The following is a 19903-nucleotide window of genomic DNA, read 5'->3' as shown; positions in this document are numbered from 1 at the left end:
TAATATTTAATATCCCCCCCCCGCCCCCCCATTTTTTTTGTCAAAATGGCACATATTGTATTTGTCATGGGCTGTTTTTATTCTAGTACTAAAAGATCGGTCTTGCATATACAGGCTCCTGCATGCAGCTCCAGAGGAAGAGGAGTGGGGAGAGGAGTACTCAGATACACAGCACGAGATCACCAGCAGTCTCTCAGAGCTCTATCAGAGCAGCACAGCTGGATCCAGTGGCAACCTGAGGTCCAAAAAACGTGAGTACAAAATGGTACACAATGAAATGAATACATCATAAAATTGACTAAATATTTGCAGTGATTTTTTTTTTTCTCTCTTTTTCAGGAGGTACACAATGCACACCAGTGAGGCAGAAGATGAAGACCATGAGTCGCTCTCTACAGATGCTGAATTTTGCTCGCTTAAACATGAAAGCTCAAAAGACTCAGGGTGATAGCAGCTCTGCTGGATCTGCCAAAGGAGCTGAAAAAGGGGGCAAGAGATGCTCTGGGGATAGGACCAAGCCTGGCCCATTGCGTGAGTATAGAGTCATTTATTTGAAAAAAACATGTTATATTGTCCAAGGTTTAGGTCTCCATGAAGTAAAAACTGGATTGTTTTTTAACTTTATTGTAAATAAATTGTTGATGATATTCATCGAATCTCAAACAGATTTCAACAGTGAGGAAGAGCTGATCACCCAGCTGGGACTCACTTATCAGAAAGCTGTGGAGAACAGATCTGTGTCTGTTCTCTCTCAAGTCCAGGATATGCTTTCAGTTGTTAAGGCATTCATCAAAACCAACACTGATATGGAGGTGAGTCAGAGGAACACGTACATCAAAATCACACAGTTGTGTTTCCTGGTTGCAGTCAACTGCAAAACATGGTCTCCGTATCAAGAACTGTCTTGCGCCCTTCTAAAAGATCCTAGTCTAATTAGTTAATTTTTGAGTCTGAAATGTTGTTAAACTACCAGTTTTGAAAATGTAACTGTTGTCAAAATAAATGTTACTATACAGTATATGCTTCTAAGAGAAATATATTGTTGATATGGTGATTTATCGTGTCATACTAGTTTGGTGAAGACAAAAGTCATGTAGTCCTTTAGGAAATATGCAACTGATGTTTTTTTTGTTTGTTTGTTTTTTTGTACAATTTTTTAAAAACTGTATATTTAACCATTTCTCACCAGGCTTCGTTCTTGAGCTTGGTGCAGAAGCATCTATTGAAATCTTGTCAGTTTATTCGTCAGCTTTATGGAAATTCTTCAGACGAAGAAAGTAAAATCAGGGAGTAAGTTTACAGACCAAATTAAATCAATGTCCAGATGAAATAATAGTAATCTTGAAACATCTTTATAAAGGTAATGAAAAGGTATTGTACTTACAAATCTTTATACAGATGCCAGCTGCAAGCAGTTCTCAGACTTGAATTGTGCAGGCAACCAGAACAACAAGAAAACGAGGAGGTTGTGGAACAAAGAGTTGAGGATGTAAGGAGACGATCAACCTTTAAAAACCTCAGATGTTATAACCAATAATTTAACTTTGTATGCAGAAGTATTCTATGGTTTGTTGTTGTTAAATATGATATTGATCTTTTTCTTTTATAACCCCCTTTCATTTCGGTTTAAGGTGGCTGATATGCTCCGAATTATCTCCCGGAGTAAAGATGCTGTTTACTTATCCAAATTCACGCAGGATGAAGTTCTGCCAGTGTAAGTTATCAGTAATACAGGAATATTCTTGAAAATGCCAATTGTATCCAAACACAATTCATGAGATGTGATCTCTGATGTGGTATCTCCCAGGTTCCTGAACAGCATCCCTACAGTCTTGGCAGACGTCTACCACAGTTTAGGAACTCAGTTGCCTGAGGCGCTTGTTGCTGTCCTGCCCTCTGACTTCTTCAGTGATGAGTCTATGGCTAAGGACAGTGTGTCTGTGAGTCCTTCACCTTTCTCTGCCTCACAGAGCAATGCATCCAGTGTCGGAGATCATCTGGAGGAACTCCGCAATCGCTCTGCTAAAAAGAGGAGGTGATTGTCATAGAAAAGAATGTGTAATTATATCAAGTGCTTTGTCTATATGTGGACAAACATTTTTTTTTTTTGCAGACAGAACATGCTCACACGCCACAAAAGCATGACTGAGGCTCCTCAGGCACTTCGACAGATAGAAATCCCAAGAAAGTCCACACGCCTGGTGAGATTTCTTTCCCCATTGTTTTTATTCTATTACTTTCTGTCTTGTCAGAAGAACCAAAGTTCTAACTTGACTATTTTGGAATACAGGCAAAGCCGAAACTCTGTATCCCGGTAGAAAAACCTGCTGTGGAAGAACCACCACCTCCAAAGCAAGCAGTTCAAGGTAATTGGCTCATTCCATTTTAATCTTTATTCTTCATGCTATGGTTGAGCTGCTTACAATGTTGTGGTCTGTTGATGCCTTTTTTTTCATTCACAGAAGTAACAAAGGTAAGGAGAAATCTTTTCAACCAAGTGGCCGCATCGCCCTCAAAGAAGTCCAAAATGCCACGGAGCCAATCTGTGTCAGCAGTAGAGGGACTCAAGAAATGCAAGCGTTCACATATGGAAGATGAAGGTAATTTTTATTTTTATAGTGAGACATTGTTTAATTGTTTAATGTAGTGTGTGAACTTGAATCTTAAAACTTTTGAATTTCAGGACGACACACTCTTCTGACAAAGAAAGTATCTGAGACACCACTGCATAAACAGGTGTCCAATCGTTTACTTCATCGGCAAAGGACTGGCAGGTGAGTCCTATGTCCTGATTTTTAAGTTGTTGCTATATTCGTTCAATGATACTTGACAATTGTATGGGAAGCATCCAGTTTGAAATGTAATATTCTGTGTTTCTATTCCTCTCTTTGTCACAGAAGATCTGGAGAATCTGATGTGTGCATTATTGAAGAGTCTCCTGTCAAACCAGCTGCTGGTTAGTGTCTAAAATTTTGCCACAATGGCAAACATAGAAAAACCACTTACTAATAGAAAAGGCTTTAATAAATCATTTGTTCTTAGACTTGAGGAGGAGCCCAAGAATTAAAAGCCTTACCAGGAGACATTCCAGTGTGTTCTATTCAAGCCAACAGCCACGCTCGCGAAACCTGGACCGTGCCATCTCCTCCTCTCAACTCTGCCACTCTGAGAGTAAAGGTGAGCAGGAAATAGTGAAAGTATTTGTGACAGTAAAAATAGATGTCATTAAGCTTCTGGACATTAAAATGTTTCCTCTGAGGCAATGTGTAATTTTTGAACATAATGTGAAGGTATATGCTGGTGCATTCTCAAAGTAGCCTTGTCTTCATTTTGCAGGAGGATTCAATGTTAGTTCTGTTAGGTCGCCAGTTCGGCTTCTTTTTGGTGCTACCCAGTCCCCTGCTCGCCTAAGGCACATTACAGCATCCTCATCAGAAGATCAAGGCAGCAAAGAGTTGTCACTCAGGTCTGCCGTTTTTGAGGTAATATCCCTTTCAGTTTACAGTTGATTAAAATAACATGGAATATCGAAAGAGTCCTGTCATCTCTTTTACTTTAATATGATACATTTATTTTGCAGAGTCAAAATAAAACTCCACAGAAGTTAAGATCTGATCCAATAGGATCTGCAGTTGGGTGCAGAACCCCTCAGTCCCCAAGAACTCCAAGCCGGACAGTTGGAGAGAATGGGATGACCCTGCAAGGGAGCCCTTTTCAATCACCGGCTGCAAAGAGCCTAGTGGTAGAGACACCCAAGAAAAGCCCACTGAAGGGGATACTTAAGACTCCAATGAAAAGCCCCTTGGATTGTGTTTCTCCAGATGGCGCTTGGTTGAGGAGCCCAAACTGTAGAACGCCAAAGAAGAGCGTGACATGGTCTCCATCTCCACGGAAATGCCTGCCAGAAAACCCAATTGATGTGCCAGAGTCTCCGATATTTACAAAAAGATACTCACCAAGGCTGATTACACATGGCAAGAATGTCAGCCCAGAGGAAAGAAATGTTTTCAAAACACCCGAGAAGGTGCCCCGAAGGAAATCTAAGGCATCTCCTGGAACAGTGCCTAGGGCACTTGAAACGGGCATCCCTGGAACTGTTGATCCAGAAACATCTCAGTCCATTACGAGATCAGGAAAGATGAGGGGGACACTGAGCTTACCTTGCAAGATTACTGAAAAGTCTGGTGAGTTTGCTTCCGTTGACTCACAACAATCTGATTCCAGTCCATTTCCTTTCTGTGTTTCACCATTAAAACCAAATATACAAACTCCCATAAAAAGTCCCAGCAGCTCAACACACAGGATGTGCACTCGCTCTGGAAGAACACCTGTAAAAGAGTCCTCGTTGCCTTCAAACAAGTCTCAAGCCATTACAGGTTCTAGCCCTTCACCTTCTAAAGGTCTGTCTGTGGTTGTATCAAAATTAAATGCATCACCGTACTCTGGTCGTCCTAGATCAGTTATCCGCCATCAAAGCTGTTCACCCACTAGTAATGTGGGAGAATTTCCACAGGATAACAGAATGATTGGGCAAAACGAGATCAACCATGGAAAAGCAGAAGAGGCGTCATCTTCAGACTCCCAGCAGTTTGATTGCTCTGAATTCAGCATTACTACAGATGATGAAAGCATTGATATATCGGAGGCCTCAGTGGTGAAGACCCAGCTCACAGGGGGCATTAAGATGAACATCGCTTTCTCAAGAAAACAAGTTATCCCCACCATTACCATGCCAAGTCGAAGCTATGGCTTCCGTCAAACTCCAGACCGGCGCCAAAGAGAAGCGGAAGCACGTCTTGGATACTCCTCGAGAACACCAAAGATCTCCACCTCAAGAACACGGCGAAGTCCTGCATGTGGAAAGATGCCCACTCCTCAGCCACTTACTTATGAAGTGGAGATGGAAATGCAGGCGTCAGGCCTGCCTAAACTAAAGTTAAGACGGACCGATTCTTTCAATGCATGTGATGCTCCTAGTAGTGCAACCAAGGGCATGGCCTCACATCTTGTGCACCGAAACATGTCAAATGTGAAGGCGCCACAAGTGGACAGCCCACTTGCACAATGTTCTAGACATCCTGGCTGCATTTCTCCATCACTCTGCAGTCGAGGAACCCCTGCCAAAGGTACACCTGGGAAGGGTGTACAGACGTACATATGTCAGTCGATCACTCCCACACATTATCCAGCAAATAGCCAATCCCCATTGGCATCCCCACTGACTCCATCTCCTCAAAGCAGAGGATGGTCAACCCCAGAGAACCTCAATAGTTGGCCTCGTAAGAAAAGAGCTCGGACCGAGACTTGCGGGAGCAAAGAGCAGGTCATCAAAGGAGTTCCGCTCCTGGAAAAGACTGCGGTGTTGGAGGACCCAGAACTCTCTGGTGTTTTCCGTATTCAAGGGGTGGAAGAACTCAAGGCGTCGCTGAGCACCCCAGTCAGTCAAAGAAAACTGGGTTTGAGATCAAGCCAGGTGATGGCCCATCAGTGCTCACCAGAAGACATGGATTGGACCGAGACCGTGGTTCAAGAGTGTGATGCTAGAGACCCTACGAAGTCTGAACAGTTTGCGTGGATGGGCAGAAAAGGTACAGCGAAGCTTGGGTCTAATTCATAGCTTGTCCCTTGCGTTTCTATAACTTGTTCGTAAACGTTGTGGCTTGAATCTCTTTCAGTGGACACCCCTAAAGTAAAGAAACCTGTGTCTGCCAGTGGAATCTTCGCTCTCACTCAGTCACCTCTGTTATACAAGAAATCAGCTGTAACCAGTGAAGCAGCACAACTTAACGGTGAGACAATGAAGGTGTATGTAGAGCTATAGGTCAGAGCAGACGCATGACTTGATCTGACACTGATGAAAATGAGGCTGAGGGGTTGCCTTAACTAGAAATTCGTTGGAAAGACATTTTCAGCTTCTTTTTTATTTGCTAATGCAGATTGCAAAAGACGTTTCCTGATCTCAGTACTCCTACTGCCTTTTTTTATAGTCCTCTGAATACAAGTAGCAAAATTACCAAAAATGAAAAAGTGACTGAGGAAAATATCAGATCAGGTTTTATTCATTTGAAGTGTTTGTTAATAACATAAATTCTACTTTCCAACAGCATCAAGGTCTGAGCTGGATATCTCTCCTCTTTGCCAGCCGAGAAGGCGAAGGACACCTAGTAGGACTTACAGCCGAAAGAAACTTCTAGACTAAGTTTGTCATTATAAAAAGTACTTTTGGTTGCCCTGTCTTGCACTGTTGCTTTTAGAAAAACTTTTTTTTTTTATAACCATTTTATTGTCTGTTTTAGCTCACTTTATTCTCATTTGCTTGTATAATAATGCATTACCAAGTATTGTATTTTTTGTACTCTGTATTATACCAATATGTCATATGGCATCAGTTAGGTGCAGCATAAGTTTGAACTGGTCTGAACTGGTCTGAACATTTGTTGTGAAAATAAGGTGGAAACATTTTTCTTTTGCCTTTTTCAGTCTAATGAAATCAAGCTTTAATTGCTCTTGTTTGTTATTTATTTGTGCTTATTGTTCTGTGGATTTTTTTTATGGTAGCGTGTTTCTTAACAGTTCAGGAGCTCACTTGCGATATCTTTGTCAATGTGAAATAAATGTAAATCTAAATGTAAACAGATTATTTTAATAAAGACGGTTGTTCTTAAACCTCTGCATGCCACTTTAATCAATCCTGATGTTTTAGTAAAATATCTGCACATTTAATAGCCAGCTTAAAAGCAGGGTGAAATGTTTTGCATAGAAAGGGATGTTAGTCATGATCTGACTGTAAAAGAAAATTATGCTTCTGGCCTTGCAGTTTGTCTTTGGGTAGGTTTTAAACTATTGGTTAACTACTGTAAAATGATAAACTAGTTAATGCCATAAACCGAATGTGTGCCCTCAGTGTTTTCTTGCTTGATCATGAGTTGCATAGGCCTGTGAGCTCCAATAAGGTTGGAATTCACTAAATACACTTGAGACCAAGAACTTACAAAGAGTTTTGCTGTGATTTGCAGTCTAGATGAGTCAATGCTAGTTTCCGAAATTCAAAGCCTGTCTGCAGATTTTAGCTTCACAATGATTCCATTCAGTCAGAGGATATCAAATATGGTTGATATTTTGAGCTGATTTTAGAACACATTCTCATTTGTCGTGTGTCTCTAGTTTCTGCGCGGTTTTGTTCAGAATGACTTTAAAGTCTGATTTTTCTTTGTAACTGTTAAGTTGACACTTGATGCCTACTGTTTTAAAATGGTCAGATTTCAAAGTCATGGTGTAGTCTAACCTTGAATCTAGTGGCATTTGGTCTTTCTTGGAAGTATCAGTTTCTCAATGTGTAAACTGCACCATCTAGTGTTTTCCTTGAGCAACATGTGGATCTGTTTGATGATTCTTGGGTTGAAGTTCCATTTAAGTACAATACCATGAAAACCTGCTTAGTTATACTTCAGAGAAATATGCGTGGCATTTTTTGACGGTTAAACACTTCAGTTAAGATTTGACTTCCTGATAAAGGCAAACAAATGTGATTTACAAGAGATCATTTGAAATATGATCACGTTACATCAGCTCTACAATTTGAGGAACATCCCGGCAAAACTGCTGAAAATGTTCCATCTGGCTTTAGACGCTTATCTATAGCTTCTGCAATTTTGTATTATTCTGGAACAAATACATCAATATTATAGATAAGGATAAGAGCAACAAATTAAACGTGTCAATTATAGGACAAAATATAAACCAATGGTTGAAGGTTCATAGTGGTACAAGATTTACAATTCTCTTGCATAACTGCATATCTACAAGTTACATGTGGCTGCCACATACAATCATTTTAATCAATTTTATAACAAAACATAAAAAAAGTTCAAACCAGCACGATTGTAGGTTTAGTGGGTCCTTTATTTCACAAGCCTTCCAAATGTACAAAAAAATAAAATAAAATAAAAAAAAGGTACAAAAAAGGAAAAATAATTCACCAAATCCCCCTTTTCCATGAGAAAAAAAACATGTAGAATTGGTCTCAAAAGTGCTTCTCTCCAAGGTACAGTGTAGGGAAAACAATCTCAATTTGACAGATCTGTACCTCTTCCACTTATCTAAAAATCACACAGTCTGGCCGTCACAACCTTCCACAGTGTTCCCAGAGCAGCAGGCCCAAGAGAGGGCCGACATTGTGACGTGGGTCAGAGCACTCGCTTCACTAAAGATTGGAATATAATTTACGTCTCCTGCAAAAATTCCCTTCTCAGTTGTTGGGCTGTGATTGTTTATAACTCAGACTTCTTCTTTGACTTTTTCTCATCTTCTTGCATCACCACGGTGTTTGTAGCCTCTCTTTTCAGGTAGGAAATAAATTCACTGACTTCACGACCTCCCTGATGGTCAAACAAGACTGATTACATTCATGTTTCTTGGCAGAACGAACACTGAAGTATATATTTAGAAAAAAAAAATCAGAAGCACAAACCTCGTATTTCTTTGGATTTTGCTTCTGACCAGCGGGGGAGAAATAGATTGTGGGGAATCTGAAAGCGAAGGGTCAGATTGTGAATAAATCAATTAGCAAGTGAGAACAAAAACTCGTGTGGCACAGAAAAGGCACTAGCATAATTTTGGCCGGAAAATGATGGATAGTCACTACATACCCTCTAACTTCATATGGAGAGGGGACATCATTAGCGGTGGCGTCCATCTTTGCAATGACAATGTTTGGATTGCCGGAAAGCTGTAAAATAAAGAGAAAATGTATGAATTGGCTGTTCAGGTCAATATTTCATAGCAACGATAAAACATCAAGCTCTAAAAACTCACCTTCTCGCCAAGTTCTTTGTATTTAGGCTCCAGGCTCTTGCAGTGTCCACACCAGGGGGCGTAAAACTCAATGAGAACGTCTTTGCTCTCATCATTTACAATTGAGTCAAAGTTCTCAGCCACAACAACCTGGAATAATAAAGATGAAGTTTCAGGTTATGTGAAGTAGTATAAAAAAAAAAAAGTATAAATAAAAATACCCCTGACGCACCTTCACAGGGCCATCGTTGTTCTCAGGGATAGGCTCAGATTTGAGGTAACGCTTCAGGTTTCCATCAAAATAATCCTGCAGGAACTTTTCCAAGGCCTTACCATCACGACTGCAGACACAAAAGAATAGATTTTTTTTTTTGAGTTGCTTAAAACGAGCTCCTTTGTTAAGAGGGGGAAAAAACAAAACAAAAAAAAACTTACGAGAACTCCTCCTTCATGACATATTTGTCTCCCTTGGCAGTACGGATGCCAACAAGAGGAAGCTCTCCGCTGCTGCCGTCCAGACCCAACTCAGACACGTCATGGCTAAAGCTGTTCTTATTGGCCACAGCGAAGCTCAGCTTCTTCCCCTGATCCAGGAAGCTCTTGGCCACCTTCATAACCCTGGAGAGAGACACACAAGGACAATGAAAGTCTGATCTCGGATCACCATTTAAACACTTCTGCTTCACTGAAAAGTAACATTTAAATTTGATAAATTCATTAAAATGTAAATGTTTTTTTAAATACTCTTAGAGCATCCACAAACAGAAAAACTTACATTCACCTCAGAAAATTATGATTTTTCTTAAAGGGGTCATGTGACGTTGCTAAAAAAAATAACATTATTTTGTGTATTTGGTGAGGTAAAAATGCCCCGCCTTTCTGAAACGCACCGATTTTTACGAAGCTCATCGTTCTGAAAAGCGAGGTGTGCTCTGATTGGCCAGCTATCCAGTGCATTGTGATTGGCCGAATACCTCAAGCGTGTGACGGAAATGTCACGCCCCGTACCAGGCTCAGGAAACTTTCCTCCATAAAATGCGCTGCACATACTCGAATATTTGGGTTGAACTGTTCTGGAACAGTGTTGTAAATACAACTTAACCACTGATTTCTAGTTGTGTCCTCTTTTGGAAGACCAAACAAAGTAGTTTCGCTTTCACAACGAAACACACAGCATCTTCACAACATAACGGCGGCTGCAGCCACAATACTACAGCGAGAATCAAAGTTATGCCTTCTTTCTTTGCATGAACATTTGGGTGGCGTTATGCAAATCTTCCCACACACTGATGTAGACATGTGGGGCGTGTTTAAACAAGGCGTTTTAGGAGGGCGTGGACCAGTCTTAACTTCTATAAAGAATATCTCTTTGGGTTTGAGACTTTAGTCTTTGCAACTTTAGGGATCTTTTCTATTCACGAACAGCTTGTAACACTCCAAAGAGAAAGGAAAACTTGAAATCGCATCAAATGACCCCTTTAAGATCTTAATATTTTGCAACTTTTCCAAGCTTGAGTGAGGAAAAAAATAAAATAAAATTAATTTAAGTTACTATATATATAAATTTTATATTGTATTATAACTAGAAAAATAAATACAAATAACTTTTTATATATCTAAAAAATGGCTTGTTAAAAAACATTACTTCTACTTATAAAGATATTTCCAGGTCTTTCATCATCATGGGGACCTGAAATATGATACTGGAAACAAATTCCATTTCTATATACAAAAATGAACAAAACGGAGTCCTACCTGTTCCTCCAGTAGTTGGAACCCTTGGGGTTCTTCTCATAGTCCACATCATAGTAGGCCACCAATAAGTCTTTGCCTTTCAGCTGGTCTTTGTTGTCATCAGTCATGTGGGGACAGATACCAAAACTGGCATATGGCGAAAAAAAACACTTTAATATTACATATTTGTCCACCAAATCATACATCACACAAACTAATAGTAAACAAAATGAATATTTTACTCATTTTAACAGTGATCATAAGCTGAAACGTACATGTTGTCCTGAATGAACTTCTTGATCTTTGCGCTTGTGAATTTGTCCTCCGTGAACTTCACACTGCTGTCTTCAAATTTGTTGCTGAGAAGAGGTGGCCGGAACAAAATAATGCCCCTGCGCACGTAAAAATTACAAGTGTGAAACAGGATGGATTCCTCTACAACACAGAATCCAAAATCACTAGGAACAATGCCACATACTCTCCATCATCGTCGTGTTTCTTCAGTAAGTCCTCTACGTTAGTGTGGCCGAAACGGTAGGACTCTCTCAAAGCGCTGGCAGCCTTCAGGAACTCTCCCTGAGCAGCACTTCCTCCATCGGCAAAGAATCCTGGACACACGGATAACAATTACATATAATATAGTCAAGTGTACTGATGCAAAAAAGTAATCCAGTATAATCAGGTCTAATATGACATAGTAAACGTTACTGTATAATACCGTCACTTACCCACAACACTGGCATCACGGTCCCCAATGAACTTCTCAAATTCAGCCTCACTTTTGAGCTCCACTGAGGCTGGACCTGCCTGCTTCTTCAGGTGGCTAACAATTCCATCTGTTGGATTAAAGAAGAAACAAAGACATTAACAACTGATGAAGAGACAACATATGACATCACACAAAATACAAGAACATACCTGCTGTCCTGGGACCGTCGTAGCCACCAGAATCCTCTCCGTCTCTGAAAATCTTCAGGGTTGGGTATCCGCTCACGCCGTATTTGCCGCACACGTTGGAATTGGCGGTACAGTCCACCTAGATCATATTAGAGAAGAGAATTTAGAACATTGACTTCCATAGAATTTTTCCCCCCATACTATCAAAGTCAAAGGCTACCAGCAACTGCTTGGTAACCAACAACTTGAGGGTGAGTAAATGCTGACAGAATTTTCATTTGTGGGGTGAATTTGTTCTATTTTGGCATAACTACAATGCGCATTAAAAAAAAAAAAAAGTTAACTTCAATTTAAGAAATGTAGTTATTGTTCTTAAAGTACGAAATGTTTTATTTATTTCATTAATAAATGTATTTAATATGAGTTATGAATATGAGTTTTTGTTACGAAACAGGGCATCATTTTCATACATGTCTTCTGTAGAGGACACCAGGACAAACATCATGTTAATCAATCATTTTGGGGAAACACAACAAGTCAATAGGGAATGAAATTACAGATCGATATTCCTTTGAATTATGAGATATTCTTATGAAAATTTTGCCAAGTTATTACTCCCATTATAACACTTCTTTTTTCATTATGGTTTGCCCCAAGAACACATTAAATGAGATGCAGTGTATAGATACATTGTATAGACTGGGAATGCCAATTTATGGACATTTTACACACATATTCCATAAAGTAGCATATCAAATCATTCTGTTATATCTTTTATAACATAGTTGAGAATCATCTTTGTACAAAGTTTGGTTAAAATTAGCCTGAAACCTAAAAACAGATTGGTGAATGAAAAAATAAAACATTGTTTTTGCCTATACATGCCTTTTCATTTTTATTTTAATAAAATAGAATAAAATATGAATAAAATATATATTTTCTCCATTTGTTCTTATGCTCCCACCAATGTAATGACAAAAAAATTTTTCACAAACCATATTTTGGAGGACATTATATGTGGCCCTGGACCACAAAACCAGTCTTAAGTCGCTGGGGTATATTTGTAGCAATAGCCAAAAATACATTGTATGGGTCAAAATTATTGATTTTTCTTTTATGCCTTTATGCCTTATAAGTAAAGATCATGTTCCATGAAAATATTTTTTTAATTTCTTACCGTAAATATATCAAAACTTAATTTTTGATTAGTAATATGCATTGCTAAGAACTTCATTTAGACAACTTTAAAGGCAATTTTCTCAATATTTAGATTTTTTTGCACCCTCAGATTCCAGATTTTCAAATAGTTGTATCTCAGCCAAATATTGTCCTATCCTAACAAACCATACATCATTGAATAGCTTATTTATTCAGCTTTCAGATGATGTATTAAAAGACTTATTAAAAGACCCTTATGACTGGTTTTGTGGTCCAGGGTCACATATTATCTTCACACTACAAGTGCACATTCAGTACAGTTAAGCGCACTTCTTTTTCACAAGGGAAGTCTTAAGAAAATATGGCAACCTGAAAAATATTAAAGTCTATAATGAGACGATGTAAAAAGTATTCCAAGTAAATTTGCAGGGTTTAATAACAATACCTTAGCAAGTGGGACGATGCCTTTTAGTCGAGTAGCGGCTGCCTCATACTCAGGGGTAAGACGTTTACAATGGCCACACCTGAAAGTGAACATGACACATGAGGTTTATTACTTTGAAAAATTAGGCTACTATAACGTTACATTCATGACATAACTGACTGGTGGACTTCTGGCTCTCATTAGAACTAGATTATCCTTATAACAACAATAAAATTAAGAAAGAGAATATGAAGCTGGTAAATTTTTTTAGGTAAATTACCCCTGGACTACCTATAAAATCTGAGGCACGGTAACTCATTGATATAAATTCGAACTGAAGTTAGTCAGTAACGCTGAACTACGTAATCGTGCGTCATCCAATCACACACGGCCAGCGAAACTTCATTGACCAATCAAAACGTTACAACGTTGGGCCGCAAAGCCTCCAAACATCCTTGTTCCCGCCCTCATCTGCCATTTCTATCTGATAAACTGTCGCGGCAACTGAAGACAAACATTAAATCTGTTTTTTCGACACACTTTGAGATTTAATGCTGCAAACTGCTCTAAAAGTCAAATCTTACACAGAGAACAAACAACAACTAATGGTGGCCTGTATATGCAATTCTTAAAGGGACAGTTGACCTAAAATGAGAAGTCACCATCTCACGTGGACTCAAACCTGTATGACTTTCTTTCGCCGCCCCCAGAACACATTATGAGATGTTATGCAAAATGTGAGGGACTGACAGGCAACTAATCCACTATAGAGCACTAGCAAAAAGGAAAAGCTACAAACAGGAAGTGACAGATATAATTAGTTTCGTCCACAACTAAGGAGTTGCATGGATTCATTCTGTTCCCAGGGAGCGTTTAACAGTCCTTATCAATCCATATACATTCCCAGATTCCTTATTAGCATCTCACGACCTTGCATACTCCTAACGCGAGTAGAAAAGCTGCTGATATGGTTACTTTCGCTTTAGCAAACCAGCTTAGTAGTATTATTCAAAATCTCGATTATGCACGCAGTTCCCTGATACGACTGGGTAAGGTTGGTATGTAGAAAATAGCGTAATTATATTATTTTCATGTAAATACCGACTAACATGATGCAACAGCTTATTTTAATTAATCTAGAATAAGCGCTAATGCACCAAATGTCTAAATTGCATGAAGAAAACATCGTTCAAAAGCCTGAATCGTCTTAGACTCACCAGGGTGCGAAGAATTCCACCAGAATGAGGTCGTGATCTCCGATTTTGCTGTCAAAATCATCATCTGTGAACTCGAGCACATCACTGGCGCGGGCGGCCGCTGCGAAAGCCGCGATAAATAGCACACCCAGCATCATTTCAGACTCTTTCCAGTGCAAAAGTGAAGGGAATGATTACTATCCTGGCAGCCCTCAATTAATGGCTTCGTTTTGATGTGTTGCTGTATGATGAAGGAGTGCTCCAAAGAAAGGCCTACTGGATCCGGCACCCTCCACTCAATGAAAGAGAAAGCGCAGACGGACGGCACGGATGTGCAAACCCGGAGCTCTTCAAAGTAACCAAAGTGTGGCATCTCACTATTGGATTTTCAGCAGCGTCATGCTGTTGCAATCAGCCAATCAGAACTCGGGAAACACACACTTCCGGGTGGGGAAATCATCTTTGCACGTTACAAGGAAAAATAGTTGCATTTGTTAGTTGTTAAAATATACTGTCTAAACTGTACAACTCAGAAGATTCTATAGGTCACTAATCATAATAAACTCCATGAAATGACCACGAACTCCACAGTCAGATGTTCATGCTTCCATGGAAGCTCATGTGCATCATTCTCAAATCATGCTGGAAACTATGATTTACAGAGATTTTTTGATTAAAAAACAGTATTCAACACAAAAATGCAAAAAAAAAAAAAAGAAAAAGCATTTTATTATTGCTCTCAGAATTTACAATTAAATATGCTCCACAAGATCCAGTTGCAGTGCATTACCAATCTGAGAATCATTTCCTTGATGATATTTCAGCAATTATGTTAGGCTATGTGTATTTTTTCTTTTCCAGCTATTTACAATCAGAACTAGCAATGACAGATTCGTGAATGAGTAAAAAGATCTGAAATTAGGCTTGTTCGAGATGCAACGGCGCTGCGCAGACTGATCGGCGTATGACATCAAAGTATCGCAAGAGCGATTCAAAACCTTAAAGAGTCGTCTGCACTCCAAACACTCTCGCGGTACTCTGATGTCATATGCCGATCAGTCTGCGCAGCGCCGATGCATCTCGAACAAGCCTAATGTTTGCGATTTAGTTCGATTCACTCACACACCGAATCGTTTGCAGCGGTTTCTCATCCTTAAAAATAGTAACAGGGCACTTAAAACACAGAAGAAAATCACTGTAGGGAACAAAATTAATGATCTATTATCTATTGTGTGTGAAGCTTCTGAAAAACTGCAGGTACAGACAATTTATATCCATAAACCCATAACCAGATCAAACATTTTTTTAATTAATTCTAACAATGCCTGAAAACGCAATAGGGTTTAGTGATTATGAAATCACAGACTGCATTGTAATGATATAAATATATAATCTGATGTGCTGTGTGTTTCAGAGTGAAGTGCTGTTATTTTTTGCACGGTTCACAATAAAAGATGCTTCTCACAAACTCCTATAGGCTATGAATTAAAATTATGAAATACTTTACGGTGCACTTCTTTATTCATTATCTCTTTTTTGTGTGTGAAGCTTCTGAACAACTTTGCAGGTAAAGGCAATATTCAGTGGGTACAGAAAAGAATCACCTTTAAAATAATCACATTTTGTTGCTTTGCAGCCTGAAATGAAGACGGACACAGTTTTTGTTTTATCCAGCTGTATTACCTTAGTGCAACTTATAACATCCAAGTGAAAGATATAACACAAACATATAATAAAAAACAGAATCACTAAAAAAGGATCACCCCCTCCTAAAACGACTTGTAAACTCAATCAGGTGTAGCTAATCACCTTCTCAATGGCACACAAAGCCATTTGACTTTCAACTGTGATCAGCTGTGCTCATTTTGATTAGCTCAGCATGAAAGGAGCTTTCCTGGAGCATTTCAGGCCGTGGTACTGCGACTGAAGCAAACAATCAACTATGGGTGCAAGGCTAACATCCAAGTGAAAGATATAACACAAACATATAATAAAAAACAGAATCACTAAAAAAGGATCACCCCCTCCTAAAACGACTTGTAAACTCAATCAGGTGTAGCTAATCACCTTCTCAAAGGCACACGAAGCCATTTGACTTTCAACTGTGATCAGCTGTGCTCATTTTGATTAGCTCAGCATGAAAAGAGCTTTCCTGGAGCATTTCAGGCCGTGGTAGTGCGACTGAAGCAAACAATCAACTATGGGTGCAAGGCATTGTCAAAAGATCTCCGGGATAAAGTGGACAGGCACAAGTCACGAGATGGATACAAAAAAATTCAAAGGCTTTATCAATGCAGCAACTCTGAAGCAGAATAAGAATAAATATTGAAATAATATAAATAGCATAATAATGTTTTAAATATACCATTTTGAATACAGAAATATGATTTATATAACTGAAATTATACGCTAAAAATGAAACTAAATCTGCCAGCAGGTGGCGGCAAGTCACTGATTTTATTACTGAATCATTCATTCAATTGATTCGTTCGAATGGCTGAATCATTCAGGAAAGAAGCAAGTGACTGTCTTTATGAACTGACGGAAATCCGACGTATAACGACGGAACTTTAATCCCTGGAGTGGGCAAATATTGCAAGGTCTAGATGTGCAAAGTTAGAGACATATTCCAAAAGCAAAATGGTTCAACCAATACTGACACAAGGGGCTGATCCTTTTTTCCAACTCCGTGATTTTTTTTTTTTCTCTGGCATGTTGGTGTTATATCTTTCACTTGGATGTTATAAATTGCACTGAGTAAATACAGCCGGATAAAACAACTGTGTCCATCTTCATTTCAGGCTGCAAAGCAACAACATTTGATTATTTGAAAAGGGGTGATTTTTTTTTTCTATACCCACTGCATATCCATCAAAATAGGGGGATTTTTAATTGATTATAAATTTTCTATTGGAGCTTTATTTATTTATTTATGCAGGTAAGGTAACAAAAATAGCCTACTATAAGCTAAGTAACCAATGTTACTGTAATATTTATAAAAAATGTAAATGAATATTTGGGTAAATATTTTCACTTAACATTAATATCTAGGAATTATGTTTTGGAAAATATCCTCTGAATATGTTTGCACACTAGATCTTAGAGAGTATCTTTTTATACATCATAACTCTTGTATTCCAAAAAGAGAACGAAAAGCTAGCACTGTTTTTAAATTCGAGACTGTCTGAAAGTGTCCTCTCCTTAACATAAATATATTAGGTAGTTTGTTTAAAACTCTTATGCTTGTCCTTGTCATCTTGAATGTTTCTATACTAGCAGCAGAAGCAGGTGAGAGGTCATTAGCTAACGATTTTTAAGTTGGTCCATGTTAGGTTAAAGACCCATTTGTAAATCACTCATGAGTATTCTCTGTTTTCGTATTCAGAGTTTCATGACTATGAGGATCCAAGCGTAGACATCCTCTTCATGGTTCTGTAACAACTGATCTGGTCTATAGGCTACTACGAGTTTACATCTTGGAAATCATCCTGAAGTGGCTGGATGATTTCTGGCTGTTTTGGAAAAGTCCATGGAACGTCTTTGATTTTGCTGTGACTGATGGTATGAATGCTTAAAAATGAAGCAATGTTAATTCAATTTGGTCTTTGTTTTCTTTAGTCTGGATTACAGTGAGACACTTACAGAGGAAGTGAATGCTTGGGGTCGATTTGTAATTGGTAAAATACTCAATAAAAGCTATACTGGTGTTTCAGTGGTATAAGACGCAAACATATTATCATGATTCTTGCATGAAAAATTGCTTACTACTGTTATCTTTGTAAAGTTATAGTAAAGTTCCACTTTTACAACTATTGCAACACTGTCAAACATTAACCCTCCAATCCTGTCGCATTAAAAAAAACTGTATACACCTTTCACATTCTCGGGTCAGTTTTGACCCTTTGAAACGTGGACTCGTAACAATGTTTTTCAGCTAAAACCCTATTATATCTGATCAGTAACTTCTCATTAATTATTGAATGTGCAAATATTTCAAAGTTTTAAATGTTACCATGTTTAACTACATTTACCACCTTTTTATTAATTAAAAAATTGAGAAATTCTTTGAAATTTTAAATTTGACAAGAAATACAGCAAAACCACTGTGACGCGAGAAATTGTTTTTTTTTCAGTATTCACGAGAAATTTTACTTCAATACATCATTATATGACAAAAAATAAGAACATGTAAACTGATAATTACAAGTATTAACTCCATTGGGACTAATGAAACTTAATTAAATTCCTTTCAACTTATGACATTCTTTTTCTAACAAAACAACATAAATATTACATTGGAATGTTTTCAAACAACATATATTCATTTTACTTGCATTACCTTTCACTTCAGATGAACAAGATGATCAACAGCTTGAATATGCAATGCTTCATCAACTGGTGGCAGCAAAGTGAAATCTAGACTTCTCCTCTTTTTCCCGTTTTCAATTTAGATTATTAGGTCTATAAAACCAACTTTTGCTTGCACGCTTTTGGGCTGTAGTTCATTAGATATAGTTTATTTTTTATGTCAGTTGCATCTTTTGTCTGTTGTATAGTGTCTTTTAAAATGCGTGCATTTTACAGAAGTAATTTGAGACTAATTTAAAAGATGTAAAAAAATAATAATAATACATAAATAAATAATCATGTGTAAAACCACAGTTCACCTAAAGATGTTTACAGTTTAGTTTAAATGGTCTTAAAAATTATTTAACAAAATCTAGGGAAAACTTTGATCCATAATCAAAGTTTTTTTTTTTCCTGTACTGAAAATGATGGATTTTGCAAAAATAAAATAAATAATAATAATAATAAAAGATGTAATGCTTCCCGTTTAAAACTGACCCAAATGCAATAGTAGGGTTAAAGGACCAGTTTACCCAAAAATGGTGGTGGTTGAGGAGAGATCCCATGACATGATTGTAAAGCGCTTTGGTTGTACAGCAATACACAACAAAGCGCTAAATAAAATGCCTCATTCATTCAAAAATGAAAATTTGCTGAAAATGCTGAAGATGTATTTATACAAAGTTTTGATCATCTTTTGGACTCTGATGGACGGCACCCATTCACTGCACAGGATCCATTGGTGAGCAAGTGAGGCAATGCTAAATTTCTCCAAATCTGTTCCAATGTAGAAGCAACTCATTTATATCTTGGCTGGCCTGGGTGAACTGTTCCTTTAAATTAATTATTATTTAAACATCTTAAAGGGGAGATAACACACACAGTTTCACCCAATCTCATGTTAATTTTGAGTACCTATAGAGTAGTACTGCATCCTGTATATCTCCAAAACGTCTTTAGTTTATCATATTTATAAAAGAAAGATACAGCTTTACGATTCTCTCCGGAAAAAGCCGAGCTCCTGCAGGCTCGCCGTGGGCGGAACTAAAGATTGACGAGCACTTGAGCTCCGACTGCCAACAAAATACTGTTTTTTTACTGTAGTCCGGTGCTGTCAGTTGAGGTAACTTGTTATGAACCTGGAATATTTCTCTGTCTTTCAAAAATTACACACGTGGTCAACAACTTGACAAGGACACCCCATGTAACATTGTTTTCTGTTAGCCTGTTCTTCCAGCGATTCTCCCCGAGACCTTCAAAGGTGCGCTCATACAGCAAAAAATGTAAAAAACTTCTCACCCAGTTTCGTGTCCTCCGATGTTTGAAGATCGTCTCCAGATTCCAAGATATTCGT

At 38.3% G+C, this 19903-nt stretch overlaps 2 protein-coding genes across 3 annotated transcripts in view; one reads left to right on the top strand and one right to left on the bottom strand.

Annotated features, from left to right (window-relative positions):
• Positions 1-6766, top strand: part of LOC107696264 (treslin-like) — a 13377-nt gene extending 6611 nt beyond the window's left edge. Inside the window, exons 6-22 of one of the 2 annotated variants that reach the window (XM_016496534.1) lie at positions 115-251; positions 340-531; positions 667-812; positions 1190-1290; positions 1399-1489; positions 1632-1714; positions 1808-2035; positions 2114-2201; positions 2291-2366; positions 2463-2600; positions 2684-2774; positions 2901-2956; positions 3043-3177; positions 3337-3482; positions 3581-5588; positions 5676-5789; positions 6105-6766. In XM_016496534.1, coding sequence (XP_016352020.1) covers positions 115-251; positions 340-531; positions 667-812; positions 1190-1290; positions 1399-1489; positions 1632-1714; positions 1808-2035; positions 2114-2201; positions 2291-2366; positions 2463-2600; positions 2684-2774; positions 2901-2956; positions 3043-3177; positions 3337-3482; positions 3581-5588; positions 5676-5789; positions 6105-6199 — 3925 coding nt within the window. In that variant the 3' untranslated portion in view covers positions 6200-6766. Of the gene's footprint in view, positions 1-114; positions 252-339; positions 532-666; positions 813-1189; positions 1291-1398; positions 1490-1631; positions 1715-1807; positions 2036-2113; positions 2202-2290; positions 2367-2462; positions 2601-2683; positions 2775-2897; positions 2957-3042; positions 3178-3336; positions 3483-3580; positions 5589-5675; positions 5790-6104 lie in introns of both variants that reach the window. The other variant, XM_016496533.1, reaches the window with a different exon arrangement.
• A 1118-nt stretch (positions 6767-7884) lies between these two features.
• On the bottom strand, positions 7885-14560 carry LOC107696263 (protein disulfide-isomerase A3-like). Its single transcript, XM_016496532.1, has 13 exons — positions 14224-14560; positions 13028-13106; positions 11446-11563; positions 11256-11363; positions 11006-11135; positions 10803-10919; positions 10549-10674; positions 9229-9411; positions 9026-9134; positions 8815-8943; positions 8649-8728; positions 8471-8528; positions 7885-8378 (listed from the first exon to the last, which is right to left on the bottom strand). The coding sequence occupies exons 1-13, from the start codon at positions 14358-14360 to the stop codon at positions 8271-8273; spliced, it is 1482 nt and encodes a 493-aa protein (XP_016352018.1). The 5' UTR covers positions 14361-14560; the 3' UTR covers positions 7885-8270.
• Positions 14561-19903: the final 5343 nt, after the last annotated feature.

Source organism: Sinocyclocheilus anshuiensis, unplaced genomic scaffold (genome assembly GCF_001515605.1).
Source record: "Sinocyclocheilus anshuiensis isolate Anshui unplaced genomic scaffold, SAMN03320099.WGS_v1.1 scaffold778, whole genome shotgun sequence".
NCBI lineage: Eukaryota > Metazoa > Chordata > Actinopteri > Cypriniformes > Cyprinidae > Sinocyclocheilus > Sinocyclocheilus anshuiensis.
The sequence above is the reverse complement of the archived record's forward strand: the minus strand, read 5'-3'. Positions and strand labels throughout refer to the sequence as shown.

Coding starts and splice junctions, on each gene's coding strand:
- LOC107696263 (XM_016496532.1), bottom strand. CDS start 14,360: ATGATGCTGGGTGTGCTATTTATCGCGGCTTTCGCAGCGGCCGCCCGC. Junction 13,107..14,223: donor GTGGAATTCTTCGCACCCTG/GTGAGTCTAAGA, acceptor GTTCACTTTCAG/GTGTGGCCATTGTAAACGTC. Junction 10,675..10,802: donor AAGTTCATTCAGGACAACAT/GTACGTTTCAGC, acceptor GCCATATGCCAG/TTTTGGTATCTGTCCCCACA.